This window comes from Patagioenas fasciata, chromosome 1, assembly GCF_037038585.1.
Source record: "Patagioenas fasciata isolate bPatFas1 chromosome 1, bPatFas1.hap1, whole genome shotgun sequence".
Lineage (NCBI taxonomy): Eukaryota > Metazoa > Chordata > Aves > Columbiformes > Columbidae > Patagioenas > Patagioenas fasciata.
This window is the reverse complement of record NC_092520.1, coordinates 89,273,922-89,290,454: the sequence shown is the minus strand read 5'-3', so window position 1 is coordinate 89,290,454 and position 16,533 is coordinate 89,273,922. Positions and strand designations below refer to the sequence as shown.

Here is a 16,533-nt window from a genome sequence, read left to right as displayed (position 1 = left end):
TAAGAAGAAAACCTTTGTTTCAGCCAGTTCCTCAAATACGTTTATTGTCCATGGTGGTATACCTTATGTTTTACCTGGTTTATTCAGCAGCTAATGACTTCGAGATCCTGGGACATGCTCAGTGATGGCTTTTATGAAATAAACACTACAAAAAGAAGTGGATGTAAAGAACAAAAGGGCTTCATGCACAATGGGTTTAACCACTGAGTGATGGAGAATTGTTCTGTATACAGCACCCTCTCAAAACGTGGAATGGAACCAGGGGAATCTATACTCAGAGTATTTTCTGCTGTTCCATTCTGGTAATAGGAGGTCCTCAGTATATGAGGTTGGATTCAGGAAACTTTTTTGTTTTCTTTCCTTTCGTTTCTCATTCCTTGTACCCCTACACCTCACACATTGTATTTCACTCTAAGTACTTGACAGGAATGTGTACATTGAGTGTGGAAGAAAAAGAATTCAGCTGTTGTGGAGGAGAAGAGACCTTTGTAAAGAAAACATTTTAGGTTTTATGGTTTTGTTTTCCATGGCAGCTTTTGTGGGCACAGAAGGTCAAGATACTCTAATCTCTTTTCCCTTGCACTTCCTTTCCAGACTGAGTTGGTCAGTGCTCGGAGGAACATCATCTCTACGTTTCTTTTATTGCAGCTCGCTGTAGTAAAAAAGCTACACAGGGACAGGATGGTTTTCATATGGAATGGCAGCAGGCATGTAATAGCAGGCCTATAACTGCATTTTGCAGACAGTACTGTGTAGACAGCCTGAGCGGAGTAAAAGTGCTGTTATTTTTGAAGGTACCACTGTCCTCTTTCCCTCCTGATTTTTCTGCTAACTTGGTTGTGGCTCAGGACACTTCAAGTAATTTTCAGAGTCCCAGGATTCTACTTTGAGAATCCTCACAAAAAGCTTACTGAATCTTCACAAAATGGTCTCATGATGCCTTTCACATCTCATTTCTTTTCTTCAGAGTTTTCTTGTACTGTTTCTTTCAGGCTTTTTCTTTTCTGTGAAGTCTACCGACTGTTTTCAAACAGTTTCCAGTAAATTCTTGGGTTGTTCTGTTCTCCTGTTTGATGGACGCAGTAGTTCCCTCAGGTATGCTGTATGCAGGATTGAACAGTATTTTCTAACTTACCTCGGTTTCCATCACCTTCCAGCTTTTTCATTGCTTGCTCTTTTTATAGCACTGCAGATCTGTTCTGACTGACATATTGCTGTCAGTTTAGGATGGGACCTGGAATCCCCCAGAAGCCACACATCCCCTGCTCCAAAAACTATGGGGAAAACAAACAAACAAACAAACCCACAACACCACCAAATTACTCCTCAGCAAGCACCTGCAAGTGATATCCTTCACATGATTATCTTTTTTTCACTGTAGGCAGCTAGGCTGCAATGCCCAATGCATTCACCAGCCCTCCAGAGCAGTTCACCATGTCCTGCTGCAGTTTTATCAAACAGGACTACTCTGATAATGGAGCGAAAAGTAAAAAGTGGATCTGAAAAGTCTGTTGAGGCTGCAGAAAAGAGAGGAAAGGGAAGCAATAAGCAATTAAGCATGGTGTGGAAGAAAGAGCAAAGATTTTTGCTTGGGCTGCATCACATAGGAGCTCTGTGACTGAAGCAGGATGGAGTCAAGCTATCCAGAGTTACATCCCTAGACTTTATTACTCCTGCTGTTTCCTAACTCACTATCTCCAAGAAAATAGGCAGGATTACATAATGTGGTGAGAGGGGGCTGTGTCTGCAACAAGTGTGCTCGTTTGTGGCAGAAGCTTTGCAGGTGTAACCAATGCACTGAGGAACTGGAAGGGAGAGCAACTCAATCCTGAAATTTCTCAACTTCCCAAGCTGAACTTTGCAGCCCACTTTTGGGCCTGTTGCTCCGTAAATCATGCTTGAGAAGCAGCATTTTGATTTGTGGTGCAGGATGAGAAAGTTCAGTAGTGTGAGCGGCTGGTGCCTAGAGAAAGCAAACAATGGGGAAACCCTTCAGATAGCCTCTTGGGGGAAACCTGTGCTGCTGGTCATGCTGATAACAAGTTCTGGGAGGGAGTTTTTTCTCTTTGTGGGCCTTTTAGGATGTTGGGGCAGGAGGTGGGATCCCAACAGGTGACATAACCCATGATGCTGGAGTTAGTGGGCTTTAGCACACTTACGTTACATTGCATTAATGAGAAAGAGAAGGACAGAAAAGGCATCTTACTGTGCTCCCAGCAAGACTTTTCCTTGAAGATGGAGGAGACAAGTGGAAAAAAAGGAGAATAGTAAATTAGCGTAATGCTTCAATGAACCATTGAGGTGCTGCAGACTTTTAAGGAATGTTTATAAGCTTCATCTATAAAGATGCCTGAGTGTGATGATGTGTATATGAATCTTCTTGTGTGTAAACAGATGTATCCATTATTGGCATAGTGCTTCAAATCTGAATGACACTTGTGTTCTATCTGGAACGTAAGACAATTTTATCAGAAAATGCAATCAGGCAAAAAAGCAGCAAAGTGAGCAGAAATTCCATTTATGTGTGTTGTGGTTTAACCCTAGCTGGCAACTAAGCCCCAAACAGTAACTTGGTCACTCCCTCCTGGTGGGATGAGGGAGAGAATCAAAAGAGTAAGAGTGAGAAAACTCGTGGGTCGATATCAAGACAGTTTAATAAGTAAAGCAAAAGCCACACGTGCAAGCACAGGAAAACAAAGAATTTATTCACTACTTCCCCTGGGCAGGCAGAACAGCAGAGCTCTGTTACATGTAATGGTTACTTGGGAAGACAGATGCTGTAAATCCCAACAATCCCCTCCTTCCTTCTTCCTCCAGTTTACATGGTGAGCATGACATCATATGGTGTGGAATATCCCTTTGGTCAGTTGGGGTCAGCTGTCCCAGCTGTGTCCTCTCCAGACTTCTTGTGCACCCCCAGCCCACTCGCTGGTGGGGCGGTGTGAGAAGCAGAACAGACCTTGGCTCTGTGTGAACAGTGCTGAGTGACAACTCAAACATCTCTGTGTTATCAATACTGTTTTCAGCACAAATCCAAAATGTAGCCCCATACTAGCTATTGTGAGGAAAATTAACTCTGTCCCAACCCAAGGGAATGTCAGGAAGGTGTGCCAGGGGAGGTTTAGGTTGGGCATGAGGAAAAGGTTCTTCCCCCAGAGGGTGGTGGAGCACTGGAACAGGCTCCCCAGGGAGGTGTCACGGCCCCAAGCCTGACAGTGTTCAAGAAGAGACTGGACAACGTCCTCAGACACATGGTGTGAACTGTGGGCTTGTCATGCAGGGACAGGAGTTGGACTCGATGATCCTTGTGGGTCCCTTCCAACTCAGGATATTCTTTGATTCTGTGAAACCAGGAAAATGTGTGTGCTCAAAGGGGTAGGACAAAGAAGGTTTGAGAATAACCTTTTCTGTGTACGGTACTTTATGAAGACATAATAACCACCATGAAATACTTACAGGTATATTTCTTAGTATATGGTTCATTATTTTTATCCAGACAAGTGGACTTTGGTGGATTGTACCTAAAGGATTTTAGCCCTTTGACTCCAGAATTTCGGGTGTCCTATTTGGACTTCCCAAAAATCACGGTGGAACACATGATGTATCAAGACTGGAGCTCCTTGTTATGATGCATGCATGGATATTTAGATGTCAGTGAATTCCTTACACTGGATTTTCTTTTACTTGGATCTTGTACCCCAAGTATGGTCATATGCTGTGTGCCACCACAGTGTTTCTGAAAAATACCTTAATTGTGATTTCTCAAAATTGTTTTAAGAGCATCAAGGCACTAAGATGTAGTACAGCTGGAATTACCAGTCAGTTTTTATTCTAATAGAAGGCTTTGTTCATCCCCAATTGTTGCCTTTTGTAGCAAAACAAATGGATAAATGTTGTGAATAGTGAAGGTGGTTTACTTGAGAGTTGGTGCGTCAGGGTGTATTTGTTGTTACAAATGCTAAATAACAGAACAATAAACCACTTTTTAGTGGGTGTACTCTCTTTACCTTTTCAAGTTTCATTGAAAGCAGGAATACAGAAGCATTCAAGGACTTCTTTGAAGCAGAAAAAAATACTAAAGCAATAGACGTGTTTGATGCTGTGAAAATATCTGTTGGAGAACCACTGGCCTTACTTTTAGATGCTTAAAACATAGTGGATGGGTTTGCTCAAAAAGTAATAAAAAACTTAAGCTATTGTTATGGGAAATAACTTCTTGGAACTTTATGAGGACGAAAGGGACAATACAGAGGTGTGTTGATGGAGTGAGTGTTGGTTTTGGCCGAGCCCCTGGAAGGCCGAAGAGCTGCAGCTGTTCCCACATCACACCCCAGAGGTGGCTGCGCAGGTTGTGCTGTCACTTTTCCTGCCCCTCAAATTCAGGTCTGCATTGCGGTCCATCTGCCATGCCCTAGGACTCTTACTGAAATTCATGCCGTAGGTTACAGATAAAATGGTGGGGACAGTCTTCCTACAGAGCTGTTTTGTGGGGGCAGTTTTCTGCACAGGTAGTAAGCCTGTTACTCATCAGAAAACTACAGATGGTCCAAGCTGCTGGGACACCAGGCAGCATGTTTTATCAGCACCACCTTACCTTTCTGTCAGCTGATGATGGGTTTTAGGGAAAGGCCTCTAATTTTGGCATTCAGGATGGGGTTGAGGGAGGTGATTTTGAGCTTCTAAGGCCAGCGGGATCATGTTGTAGTGCCAGACTCGCTGGGGTCGCAGTCTGCCCATCACAAGCCACTGCCCAGGGGCTTCAGTGTTCTTCAGTGCTGCTCTCAATGCTTACAGGTTACTGGGGTAGGAGGCACAGTAGGGTGGTATTTGATACATGACTGGGTACTGGTATTAATATTGGTAATCCTTAATAGGTAACAGTCTAGATAGAAATTGTCTTTTATGTGGGTTTTAACATGCTTTCTAAACAGTGCTTCTTTTTAACTTCCATTTAAAATGAGACTTGGAATTGGAGACATCTACAAATGCCTTTTTTACTATAGGCTGTTAAAATCTTTTAAACTCAAGATCTTTAACAGTCCAGCTTAATATGTCTGGCACCTGAGTTCAGAGTAAAGCTGGGCTGTGGCTCAGCATGGCAGCCAACCCTCCTTCAAACCAGGTTTTGACAGGCACAACCTCTCCATCTGTAGATACTGAGTCTGAAACACTGGAGTACACTATGGCTACTTGTGTATATTGCTAGGTAATTGTTCTTACTGTATCATTTTACGGAAAAAAAGAATGTTTTTTGAAGTATCTAGGTGCTTTGCATCTTCTCTGCTTTTCTGGACTTCTGAAGAAAAGAAAAAGCATTTTCAATGAAGTGTGGATTCTTTGTATTTGAGCCCACTGTGTTTGGCTTGCGCTGTGATGCAGATTGCAGCTAACCTTTAATTACTGACTTTATAAATAAGAGAAAGCATCACACATCAAGACTTACATAAACTTCACCCTTAATAAAAGCACTTAAAGTTATATGGCTGCTTAAATAAATGTAACAACGTATGTGTAAAGCAATGCGTAATAAATAAAGGTACCTGGGTAGGCAGAGGTGGTGCAGGGCAGAGCAAAGCCCCGCGACAGCGGGATGGAGAACAATGCAGAGTTGATCTGCTCCTCGCTGCACCATACTGAGTGTGTTGTGGTTTGGGATAATATCTGTGAAGTGACAGAGAAATGACATGTTTCTCTGAGTGTTTGTAAATACGTATGGTGCAAGCACCTGATCTTGTAAATTCATTTTAGCAAGGCTTTTGTTCTCATCAGTGACACGGAAAGTGAAGTCTTGAGTCTCAGAGCCTCAGCATGTGTGCTGCCTCCTCATGCAAAATTTAGCACAGGCTTTGTTTGAAAGTACTCCTCTGAACGTAATTTGAACATGCTTATTCTTTGGTTGGGATCCTAACCATCTGCAGCAATCTGCTAGCAGGTGTTTGGTTTTGTCACGGTTTTTGTTTTATTACCCTCATCATCTTTGCTCTATTTCTGTGCAATGTTGGATGAATCCTCACATCCCATCTGGTTTATGCAGTGGATGGAAGATCTGCTGCTCAGGACCGTGTCTCACACAGGGTATAGTATTTCAATTTTGAATTACTTTACCCTGATATATCTCCCATTAAGCAGATAGGGTAGTCATCTTCTTACAAGCATGCCCACTTGCTGGGCCCTTTTCTTCCTAAGGAAGATTTAAATGTGTGTGATCGGTTACCTTCACTACAATCTTATTTCTTTTCTTAGATGTTGATTCTTAATGCTCTTTCTTAGTCTTTGCTGGGTTGAAAAATGAAATTTCTGAACCAGAACTTCTGATCTTACAGCACAAAATCTGTTGTTCCAAAAGTACTTTTCAGAAAATAGGATGTGCTTGACTGAAGTAAAATAATTTAATAGTAAAACGTGGCATCATAGCTTTTGGCAAAACTGTCTTTGAAAAATGTGAACCACTAACACATTGTGATACCAGGATGGGGCAATATGAAGAAGTCTGCTACAAACACTATAGAGAATTAGGCATCAGAAATGGGATTACTGACATTAGAAAAAAACTGAAATTTTAAAAATGTGATTTACTACATTGACACAGTCCATGTTCTAGTGACATGCAGACAGTTAAAAGACATAGGTTTGAGTTAGTAAGAAGCAACTTATTCTTACAAGGGTGAGATTTTCAGCCTTTAGCTAAAGAAATTCTAGGCACAGGCTCTTTGGTTTTTACCATGGTAAATCATCATCTCTGCCCAGAATTCCCCTTCCAGGCTGTTTTCTCCAGATGAGTCAGAAGCCCACAAGCCAGGGGGATCTGGTTTTGTCCAGCTTTTCCCTGCAAGAGCGAGTAAGCAGCTACCGCAAAGCAAGTAGTTGCTACACTTGTGTTTTGGATCGCTTGAGGGAGTTCAGTGATTTATGAGCTCACCAATAGATAAATTGTGCCATTATGGTTTAGTATTAGAGTACCTCAGCAGAGCACAGATGTACAGCTGTAATCAAAATACAAGAGATGCAGAAGAAATAAGAATAATACAGGAAAAAGCCATAAATGTAAGCCTGAAAAAGACAGCGCAGGTGCTGGCTATAACAACAACCACATGTGGTATGGAGTTGGTGCAGATTTTGCAAGCCCTTCTGTCCGTGGCATGGTTGTGGTTTAGTCGTGGCTTGCTGGGCTTCTTTCTGGTGGATTTGTGTTTCTGTTAGACTAGCACAGGCAAAATAAACATTGCAGTTGTCAAGTGAACTTAGTTTAGTTCACCAAACTGCCACTTGAACATTTATTTAAAAGAACAGGAACAAAAATAGAACAAAAATTCAGAGCTTTGTATTTAAACTTCAGTAATAATTATAATGAAACAAATGAAAAAAGTTTCCAGTGCAGAAGTTCTGTGTGTGTCTAAATAATGGGCAGAATTGAAGTTTATTTGAAATAAAAAAGTTGAAGGCAATAGGAATCACATGCAAAGCTGCAAATGATTGTTATTGCCCAGATTTTCACAACCCTAATTAATTTATTATAATTCCCTATCATGAAGGAGTGCTAGGTTAAATAACAACTCTTCTCCCCAGCTACTTATTTCATTCCGAAAATGAGGGAGTAGCTTGTTCCAATGGATTTCTGTGAAATTCAGCAATTGGTTGCAAAATGGAGCCTCATTTGAAATGAGAATTTGGGTTACCAGAAGGATGCTACCTTATTTTCAAAAAAATCTGATTTTATAAAGCAGATACATGTGTTTTGTATAAAAGTTAGATCTGTTACTGTACTTTCAATTATATCCATATCCGTCAGATCTGGTTTGCCAGAGTAACATGCACTCCAGGTTTTGGTTGGGGTTTTTTTGGTGTTCATTTGTTTTTTCTTTGGTTTTATAGAAATGCCATAAAGGCTGCTCTGAATGTTTCGTGTGCTTGAACAACCAGAAAAGTAAAACTGTAGTTCTGTATGAAGTTGTATGTCCTAGGAGAGCAAAGTCTACGTACTCCGTGAGACTTCAGCAAAACACCCATGTGCTTCCTTAGTGCTCAGGTACTTGGCTAAATTGAAGCATTAGAAATTATTTGGGTTCTGAGTGGCTTTGGATGTGTGGCAGGATGATCCCCTACAAAGACAAGTGTGGCTAAAAACAAGGTACCAATTTATTCACATCTCAGTGTAAGATTAGGCTGTGATACCACTGGGAGCAGAGACTTCATTAACAGAAGCTGAAGATTTTATATTTTGGGTTACCTGAAAGTGTTTTAACTCATTACTTTTGCAGGTTTATTTTTGGATGCCTCTAGAAGGTATTTATGTTAATAATTTTCAGGCATTAGAGTATGTCACTGAAGGAAAAAGATAACGAAATTTCTTTTTTCCTAGTAAACTAACTGACTGTGTTCTAAAGGTGTCAGATCAAAAGCACTGAAATGTGGCAAGGAAATTTACGTGAAGTAGACATCTTGGTGATTAGCAAAGATATGTGCATCTATTTGCTGAACTCTGATTTCCCCCAATGCATTGAGTGTTGATTATTTTTAAAAATGACTTTTAAGTTGTAAGCCTCAAGAGCCGCATCGTCAGCTCCCTGAGACAACCCTCTACTGCACGGTAAACTTGTAGTCATCTCATTTTGATTAATTAACTTGTTATTAGATCCATGCAGCCATTGAGCCACCTTGGTTCATTCATTAATATGCAGAGGCTGTAGATTTTTGGAGGTTACAGACAAGCGTGCTTCAGGGAGCTGATTTATGCCAGTGGAATCATGTGCTGTACTCATCAGTAGATCAGCTCCTCAAAAGTACTTTCTAATTTTTCCTTTAAAAAAATATCATTGACAGGTCTTGGGGTTATTTAATTGCAATGCCAGAATTGTACACAATTACAGTGATTTTTAATCTAATAAATCATGTTACTTAACAGTTGAATTTCTTCTTATTTTTAAGTACTGAAGCTGTGAGCATTGTTCATTTCAGTAGCGTGTGAATTTTTGTCTTACTGCTGTAGACTGTACAATCTCTCTGGTCAGTTATCTCCTTGGTAAAGAGCCATTTTTTTCCACTTCAATGTGACGAGGGACTCAGGTGATCCATGAATCATCTTGTTCCCTGGCTGGTGAGCTCCACTTGCTCATCAGCCTTCTGGGCTAACCTGAATTCCTCTGGATGATGAAACACTGTTGCGATAAAGAGGCTGCATCAAGAAAAATATTGAAGTGTATGATGTTGGTGTTTGTGCTTTAATTCAGTAGAAATACCCTGGAATTGTACTAAGAATTTCTAAACACTTCAAACCCTCTCCCTACTGCTGCTTAAATGTAAAATGTAGTTGTCCCTCCTGGAGCCCCAACTCCCAGGAGATGGGTGCACCAAGTTTGGGCTTCAGGTTGCACCACACACATCTTAGATAGGTCCTGCAAGTCTCACACGAGGTAAATGGAAGTTAGCATATTATACAAAAGTCTTCATAATCTAGTATGTCTCCAAGATTGAAGACAGGGGCTACTTTCAAATGGAAAGTTTGAAGAGGAGGCTAAAGGAAGCACCATTTGGAAACTGTTTCATTCTCTGCAAACAGCTCCTGCCACTTATTGACAAAATCTGCCCTGTGCCTAGCTAAAGGTTTCTAAGGATGAGGTACTGAAAGCAAAATTAACATTTCTCGGGGTTTTTATGTTTTTGTTTTTTTCTTTCAGTGGGCGAATTTGTGAGTGATGCCCTTCTGGTACCAGACAAGTGCAAGTTCCTTCACCAGGAAAGGATGGATGTGTGTGAAACTCACCTGCACTGGCATACTGTTGCTAAAGAGGTATATTCATCTGTCTTAAAATTTCCTGCCTTCCTTTGTTAGAGCTGTATCACTCTTCTGAGGATGAATTTAAACATAGCAGTGACATGGAAAACAAAAAACAGTACTTATGTATGTTTGACTGAATGGCTTTTTGTTCTGCCGAAATGGGGAGTCACTCTGCTGAGCACATCAGAGTCCACTGTTGGATACTTAATATTGACCTTTGAACATTGACCCTGTTTCATAGCAGTGTTTTTTTCCCCACGTCAACTCACACACCCACCATGTTTTCGGCTTCCCCCAACGTGATGTGTTAGTGCTGGTCTGGAACTAAAGGTTGATCACTAATGCTGAGGTGTTGCCTTTATTATCATCATCCTTAATGTGTTTGTGTGTCAGGCACTTCACAAAGCTCACACAGGCCTCAAAGAACACGGTATGTGAAATTCAGTGAAAAGGGTAGGAGAGCTGGTAAGACATAGGAGTAGCCAAAGACATTTTGCAGTCAAACAGAGTTTTTACAATTTTCCAGTGCTTTACGGAGAACAGAAAAAACCCTGACGTTATAACTGGTAATGAATTTTGGACGTTTTTGTCCTTATGTAGAGAGAATTTAGGAATAAAAACTGAGATGAGCTTCAGGAAGATTTCTGGCTGCTATTTTCTTCGGAACCTCTTAGTTTGTGTGTTATCCCACCTTCTGGAGATTAAAATTGAAATGCGCTTAGCAGCTTTTCAGATTTTCAGTTCTTGCTTGAATCACACTGTTACCCCTCAAATGAAGCATTTAAGGCACCAGCCTTCACACAGGCAAGTTCTAGTCCATTGTAAGTACTTGCAAACTTGGAATGCCATAGCCTAGAAAAATATCATCACTGTGCGTCATTGAACTATTTTCCTTTTTTTACCTCTCCTACATCACTATATATTTCTGAACTACATTGCTGTATCTTTAAGGTATAATTATGCATGACTGACTGTTTTCCACACAAGGCCAGGAAGCACTGTAGTGGCAAAGGTGTCAGACCAGGTACAGTGTGTTTCCAGTATATCACATCTTTAAAATGTTAATCTGTCTTGCAGTGAACTCCTTTAATAGCATGAATACATCAGGATCGGGATTAATACATGAAATTATCATTCTGCCGTTGGACTTTCTGTTTAGGAGGCAGAGCCTGTGAGGATTTTAGGCAAGAGGTTATGGAGTCGTCAAGTATATTGAAAGTGACAAGTCTTGCCATACTGACAGAGACTAAAGGGCATGGGAGGGGAGAGCTTGTTGTCACAGTGGTCATGTAGACACAGGCAGGGAGGTACCTACAGTGCAGGTAGTGAATGTACATGTGGCCACTCTAAATTGTGCTTCAAAATTCAGAAATCATGCAGTTCACCAGCTTCAACCTCCTAAGGCAGTATGCAGCCCCTCATGTTTTCTTGAGGTCTGTGACTTTTTTTTCAGCTTCCGCCATGACATTGTTGCTGTTTTCTTTCTCTTTCCTGTAGTCCTGCAGTGAGAAGAGTATGAATCTGCACGACTATGGCATGCTGCTGCCCTGTGGAATCGACAAGTTCCGCGGTGTGGAGTTTGTTTGCTGCCCCTTAGCAGAGGAAAGTGACAATCTCGATTCAGCTGATGCTGAAGATGATGATTCAGATGTCTGGTGGGGAGGCGCAGATGCAGACTATGCAGATGGAAGGTAAGAGTGACTTTCTACCCTTCAGCTTCTTATTATCATCTCCTGTAAGATGCCAGAAATCTGTCTAAAAGACCTCAGTGTGGAAGAGTCACTGCTCCTTATAGGGGAACTTGCAGCTACAGTGATTGAAAACATCGGTGTTCTACTCATTTATTTTTAACTTTCTACAGAAAAGCTTATTGTTAATACAGTTACTGTGCTTTTAGTGCCTTCATCTTTTCTTCAATGAGAAGCATTGCTGTATTTATAGCAAAAATGCTTGAATCCATACTTTTTGACAGCTAGATGATACATACTGTACTCGGAGATGCTCCATGTGCAGTCTGGCGTACTGCAGCAGATATTCAGCCAACCTAACCACTGGAGGTGTTGAAATGTCTTCATTCATAATAGGCATTAGCTATGTGCCATTATTACCTAAAGAATATTTCTTCTGCTGACAATTACTTTCTAAATGTGATCTAAAAGAAAAACTGCTTTAATATCTAGCCTTTGACAGATTTATTAATATGTTACTGTTAGGTTGGAGTATGGAGGTTTCCTTTGTGAGAGAGCAGTGGATGGGATGATACCATGCTTGTCTTTACCCTTTAACATCCCTTGTGCATGTAGGCTGATTTTGAGCCACATATGGGTTATGACTGTGTTGTAACTGAGTGGTCCGGTGCTGTCAGAGCCTTTTCGTGTCACTGTCCTGAGCGTGTTAAGCAGCAGTTGTGAGAACAGAGTACAATTATGTCCTTGCAACTGAATTCAAATATCTCTAACATGGCTTCATAAAACTAAAATCTACGTTTTAATTCTGTCTGTGTTCCCTAGATTTCCATCATTTCATGCTATGCTAATGCCGTGTTTCTGCTTCTTAGGTGATGATGTTGCATCTTTTACAAATAATATACAAATGCAAAAACTTGGAGCAGATTACTAGTTGTTTAGAGGAGAACCCTGAAAACAAATGGGAACTGAATGAGTAAGGTGAATAATGTGGAAAGTTAATAGTTCTGAATTGTGTAAAGTTTGGGGGTTTTAATAATTCAGATGGAAACAAGTTCAAGAACAGTGTAGAGATGAAGGACAGAGATTGAATTGCTGAAATTTGGTGCAAAGAGATGACATGAAGACAGTGAAAAATTAGAAACCATGTCATGGTGGGCATCTAAATCTTCCTTGACAAAGCATTGTGAAGGGTTGCAGGGAAAAGTTCTTTGTGAATAATGGAATACATTTAATTAAAATATTTCATCCTGGTGATTTCCAGTTTTCTTTTATAAATAGCACTGAATGGTCAGAGCTGCTTGATGCAAGAAATCTGTGTCAAGCAACAGTGCATCTTCCACCTTGACACCTTCAGGCTTTTTCTGGCTTGTGACACTTTGACAGATGTTGGGAGTAAAATTTGTAACCCTTTCAGTGGGATTTGTTAACCACCCTTTGGACTGTTGCTGTGTCGCTTCTCTATATCTTTTTTTTTAAAAGAGTTTGATTGGAATATGTTCTCTTAAAATAAGGCGTGAGTACAGACCTTCTAATTGACACAAATTTGGACACACACAAGATAGATACATAGATCTGTCTTATGCACATATTACCTGACTTATGTGTATTTCTTATATTTATTATATATTTCTACATATAAAATATGTAGATGTAAAACTTCTCATGTATCTGATAAAAGATTCCTAAAATATTTTAAATAGAAGAGCTCACGGGTTTATATAGAGTAGTTCCATTTCTAAAAGAGATATCCCTTTTCTTTGTCATTTTCATGTTTGTCACTGAACATTCAATTTACTATTCTAGTCTGTTTTGTTCCTCATAAAGCAGTACAATATCTGAAGAGATGAGTTCAAGAATAACTTCATAAATTTTGTATCCGTCAGGAATAGGAGCTGTAATTGAACTTGGATCCATTCAGAAGTTCCAGGCAAATACTGTTATTTTTTTCCTCCCCACCCATAGAAGTGCATGAACAAGGAAATGCAAATGATCCTTTTATGGGGCACTTGTACTTCAGCTGCAGATGAAGAGCTAAGCAATTTGTAGTTCTTTTACACTGACTCACTCATATTTCTTGCTGCCTTTTCAGCTTCCCAACTGCATTTAAACTGTGCATGCTGGAGCAAGAAATACTCTCAAAATTTAGTCATATAAAAAACAAAACAAACCCCACCTCATTTCTCATGCAACAGTAGGTGGTAATTCAAATTGTGTGTGTGTGTATGTGTATATTCATACATATATGAGCATATGTTTGTGTGTATACAAATATATGTGTGCCACAGCCCTTCAGCTTACCTGGGTGATCTCACACTGGCAATGTTTGCTTTGTCTTGTAGCCTTCCAAAAAGTTTAAAATCCTTTTGTATGTAGGTACATCCGTGGCGTGACACTCCCTGAAGGGAAGGGGCTGGTAGCTCTTGGACCAGCTGATGCCAACCAACCTCACTGCTTGGCAGCTCTGAAGCAAAACCCTCTGTCAGAGGAGGTCTGAGTTCTTTGTGGAGCCCCTCTCTGGGCGGGAAAGGGGGGTAGCTGTTCGCAGATCAGGTGGGCGAAGAATCCATCCAAGTATTTTCCTCACTCAGTAATCGTGACAGCTGTTACTTGGGGCACATCAACTGAGTGCACATTGTTGGTATCTTCCAGTTGGTGGTTTTGCACGCATGCTCATGCTGCACTCCAGATGGTGAGATGCGTGCTGTGTATTTAGAGATGGGGAACTATTCTGGGGAATTTTTTGTGTTTGCTTCACTGGTCATTTTTGTGGCTGCTGCTACAAATACTTTGTGCAAAGGCATGAAACTGAGAAGATAGGAGCCAGTTCCTTAGAAGAAGGATTTTGTGCTGTTATCTGCTGTGGGTTTGTGGCAGGAATTCCACAGCATTCCTCTTGCAGTGGTTACTGGGTTGACTTTTTTTGTACATTTCTACCCAGAAGTTAAGATTTCTGAATAAAATTAGTTACCAGTAGCACATGAGTGCTTCAGTAATTGCTCTTCTATTTCTTTGTTTCATTAAGATCTGGGTTTCGTTCTGTTGTACAAATAAGGCCTTTTAGATGCTTTGGCCATGCATATCTCAGTGTCTTCAGTATTTAGAATTGCTAAGTGGTCCAGCTGGAACATAACCCCCTGCTTAAACCTAGGCAGTCACAAGTCTGCTGTAAATGACCCAGCTGCAGGATTTCATATTCCTTGTTTCTCACATCTGGCTGTGGGACCTTCTGCTGAGTAGCTGCTGATTGGTCTCTCCCTGCCTATGCTTGGTACCTCTCCTGGGGAGTGAAACCCCCAGTCTGGCTGCTTCACGCTCCCATCTTTGTAAAACAACAGGGAAAAATGTTGGGCACGGACCCACCCCCAGTCCCCTGTCAGCAGAAAGTGGCATGGTGACTGCATGTACCTTGGCCCGTGGGCCTTCGGAAGGGCTGTAGCTCCTTTAAAATGTGCAAGTGAAAGTGAAGGCACCATGTTTGAGAAGCAAATGACTGTGGCCTCCTTTCTCAGAACTGTCATGACAAAGCAGAATCCAACAAATGTAGGTGATGTACCTACATTTTAAAGTGACTTTATGTCTCATACTAGTCAGATCTAATTTTTAATATATTTGCATTTATGATTCTGGATACTTAGAAGAAACCACATTGCAGTTGTTGATTTTGTGAACACCTTTTTTCAGACTATTGTATATTTTTACTCCCAACAGTTGTCTCTGGAAGACTGTGTTGTTTTTTTTGTTTTGTCGTGGGTGTTTCCTTACACACAGGAGAAGGCACATGGAGGCAGCTTGGGCTGTGGTGCTGTCACAGGTGGTGGTTCTTCCTACCTCGTGTCTGACCACCACCTGGGTCTGGGCATGAAAGGAGGTGGCTTGTTGGCAACGCTTGGGGAAAGGAGGGACAATGTATTTTTGTGACAGGTGTGATGTACCCACTCCTTGTTCATAAGGCCGAGAGTGGGGATCTACCCATACTTTTGAAAGTGTATCATGTCATGCTCGTCCTCAAGTAGCGTATAACTCTTACTAAGAGGTCACGAGCATTTTTCAGCAGTGGTGTTCCTTACTGCTATCTGCACCTTTAATTAAAATTTACCTTCAAGACTGCCTGAGGGACAGCCAGATGCAGGTGCTGGCTTTCAATGGAGCTGCATAGCTAGAACTCAGTCAAGTGACCTGCAGGCTCTGGCTGCCCTTGAGACTCGGCACAGCCTCGTGGCCCTCCTGCCTGTGCCTGGGCACTTGCTGGGAGCTTTCGTGTCCTTGATGTCCAAGGTTGAACATCTTTAAGACTGATGATTAAGCTGGAAACTTCTAGGTTTTCTCTCTCTGCTTCTGTCTCACACTTGCCTCCTTATCTTCCTGTCACTGCATGAGACCTTCCAGGCTGCTGTCATTTTCCTTCTTTCACAGCAGGGAAACTGAGGCATGATAATTTGAGTTGTCAAGGGTTATATAGAAAGCTTTTTCTTAAGTCCCGTGGCTCAGGAGCAGAAGATGGTGCTTTAACTTCAGCCAAGTCTTGTTTTTTCTATACAATCTGAATCTATTTTCAAGCTTGAAAATAGGAGATTCAATTTCTCAACAGGTTAGGCCAAATTAGTTTTGTCTTTTTGGTGTACAAAACATGTATTCGAGCTGATGTAACGACTGGACAGTGTTGCAGATGTTACATTGTAGGAATTAGTGTATTTTATAAGGATTTGGTTTACAGTTTCTCATAACTTCTGCAAAATGAAGTTTTGTGGTTTGTTCATACTTGCCATTAGGATGGTTAATACAGTAGGTTTTTTTACTACAATGAATAATCCAAAAGGGTGCATTCGACTTTGGGCTGATATTAGGTATCTGTGAAGTAGAAGTAAAACTAAAATAAATTTGTGTTATACAGCGTAGTAATCATGTTCTTTGGTTCTGCAAACCTGTACTGGGCTGAGCTGAAGGATGAGTGCTCATCTCCCAGATACTGCAAAAAAAATAGTTAGTGCTGTATCCTTTTTGATTCCTTCAAGAGCTTTTTTTTTGGTCAATGTTATGTGGAAAAACTGACTTTTTTCTTAATTGCCTTCT

The 16,533-nt window shown here is 40.9% G+C and overlaps 1 protein-coding gene across 4 annotated transcripts in view; it reads left to right on the top strand.

Moving 5' to 3' along the window:
• APP (amyloid beta precursor protein) overlaps positions 1-16,533 on the top strand; it is a 223,254-nt gene that overhangs the window by 91,578 nt on the left and 115,143 nt on the right. For all 4 annotated transcript variants that reach the window (XM_071810212.1, XM_071810209.1, XM_065862654.2 and 1 more), the window contains exons 4-5: positions 9,675-9,787; positions 11,273-11,466. In XM_071810212.1, coding sequence (XP_071666313.1) covers positions 9,675-9,787; positions 11,273-11,466 — 307 coding nt within the window. The remainder of the gene's footprint in view (positions 1-9,674; positions 9,788-11,272; positions 11,467-16,533) is intronic.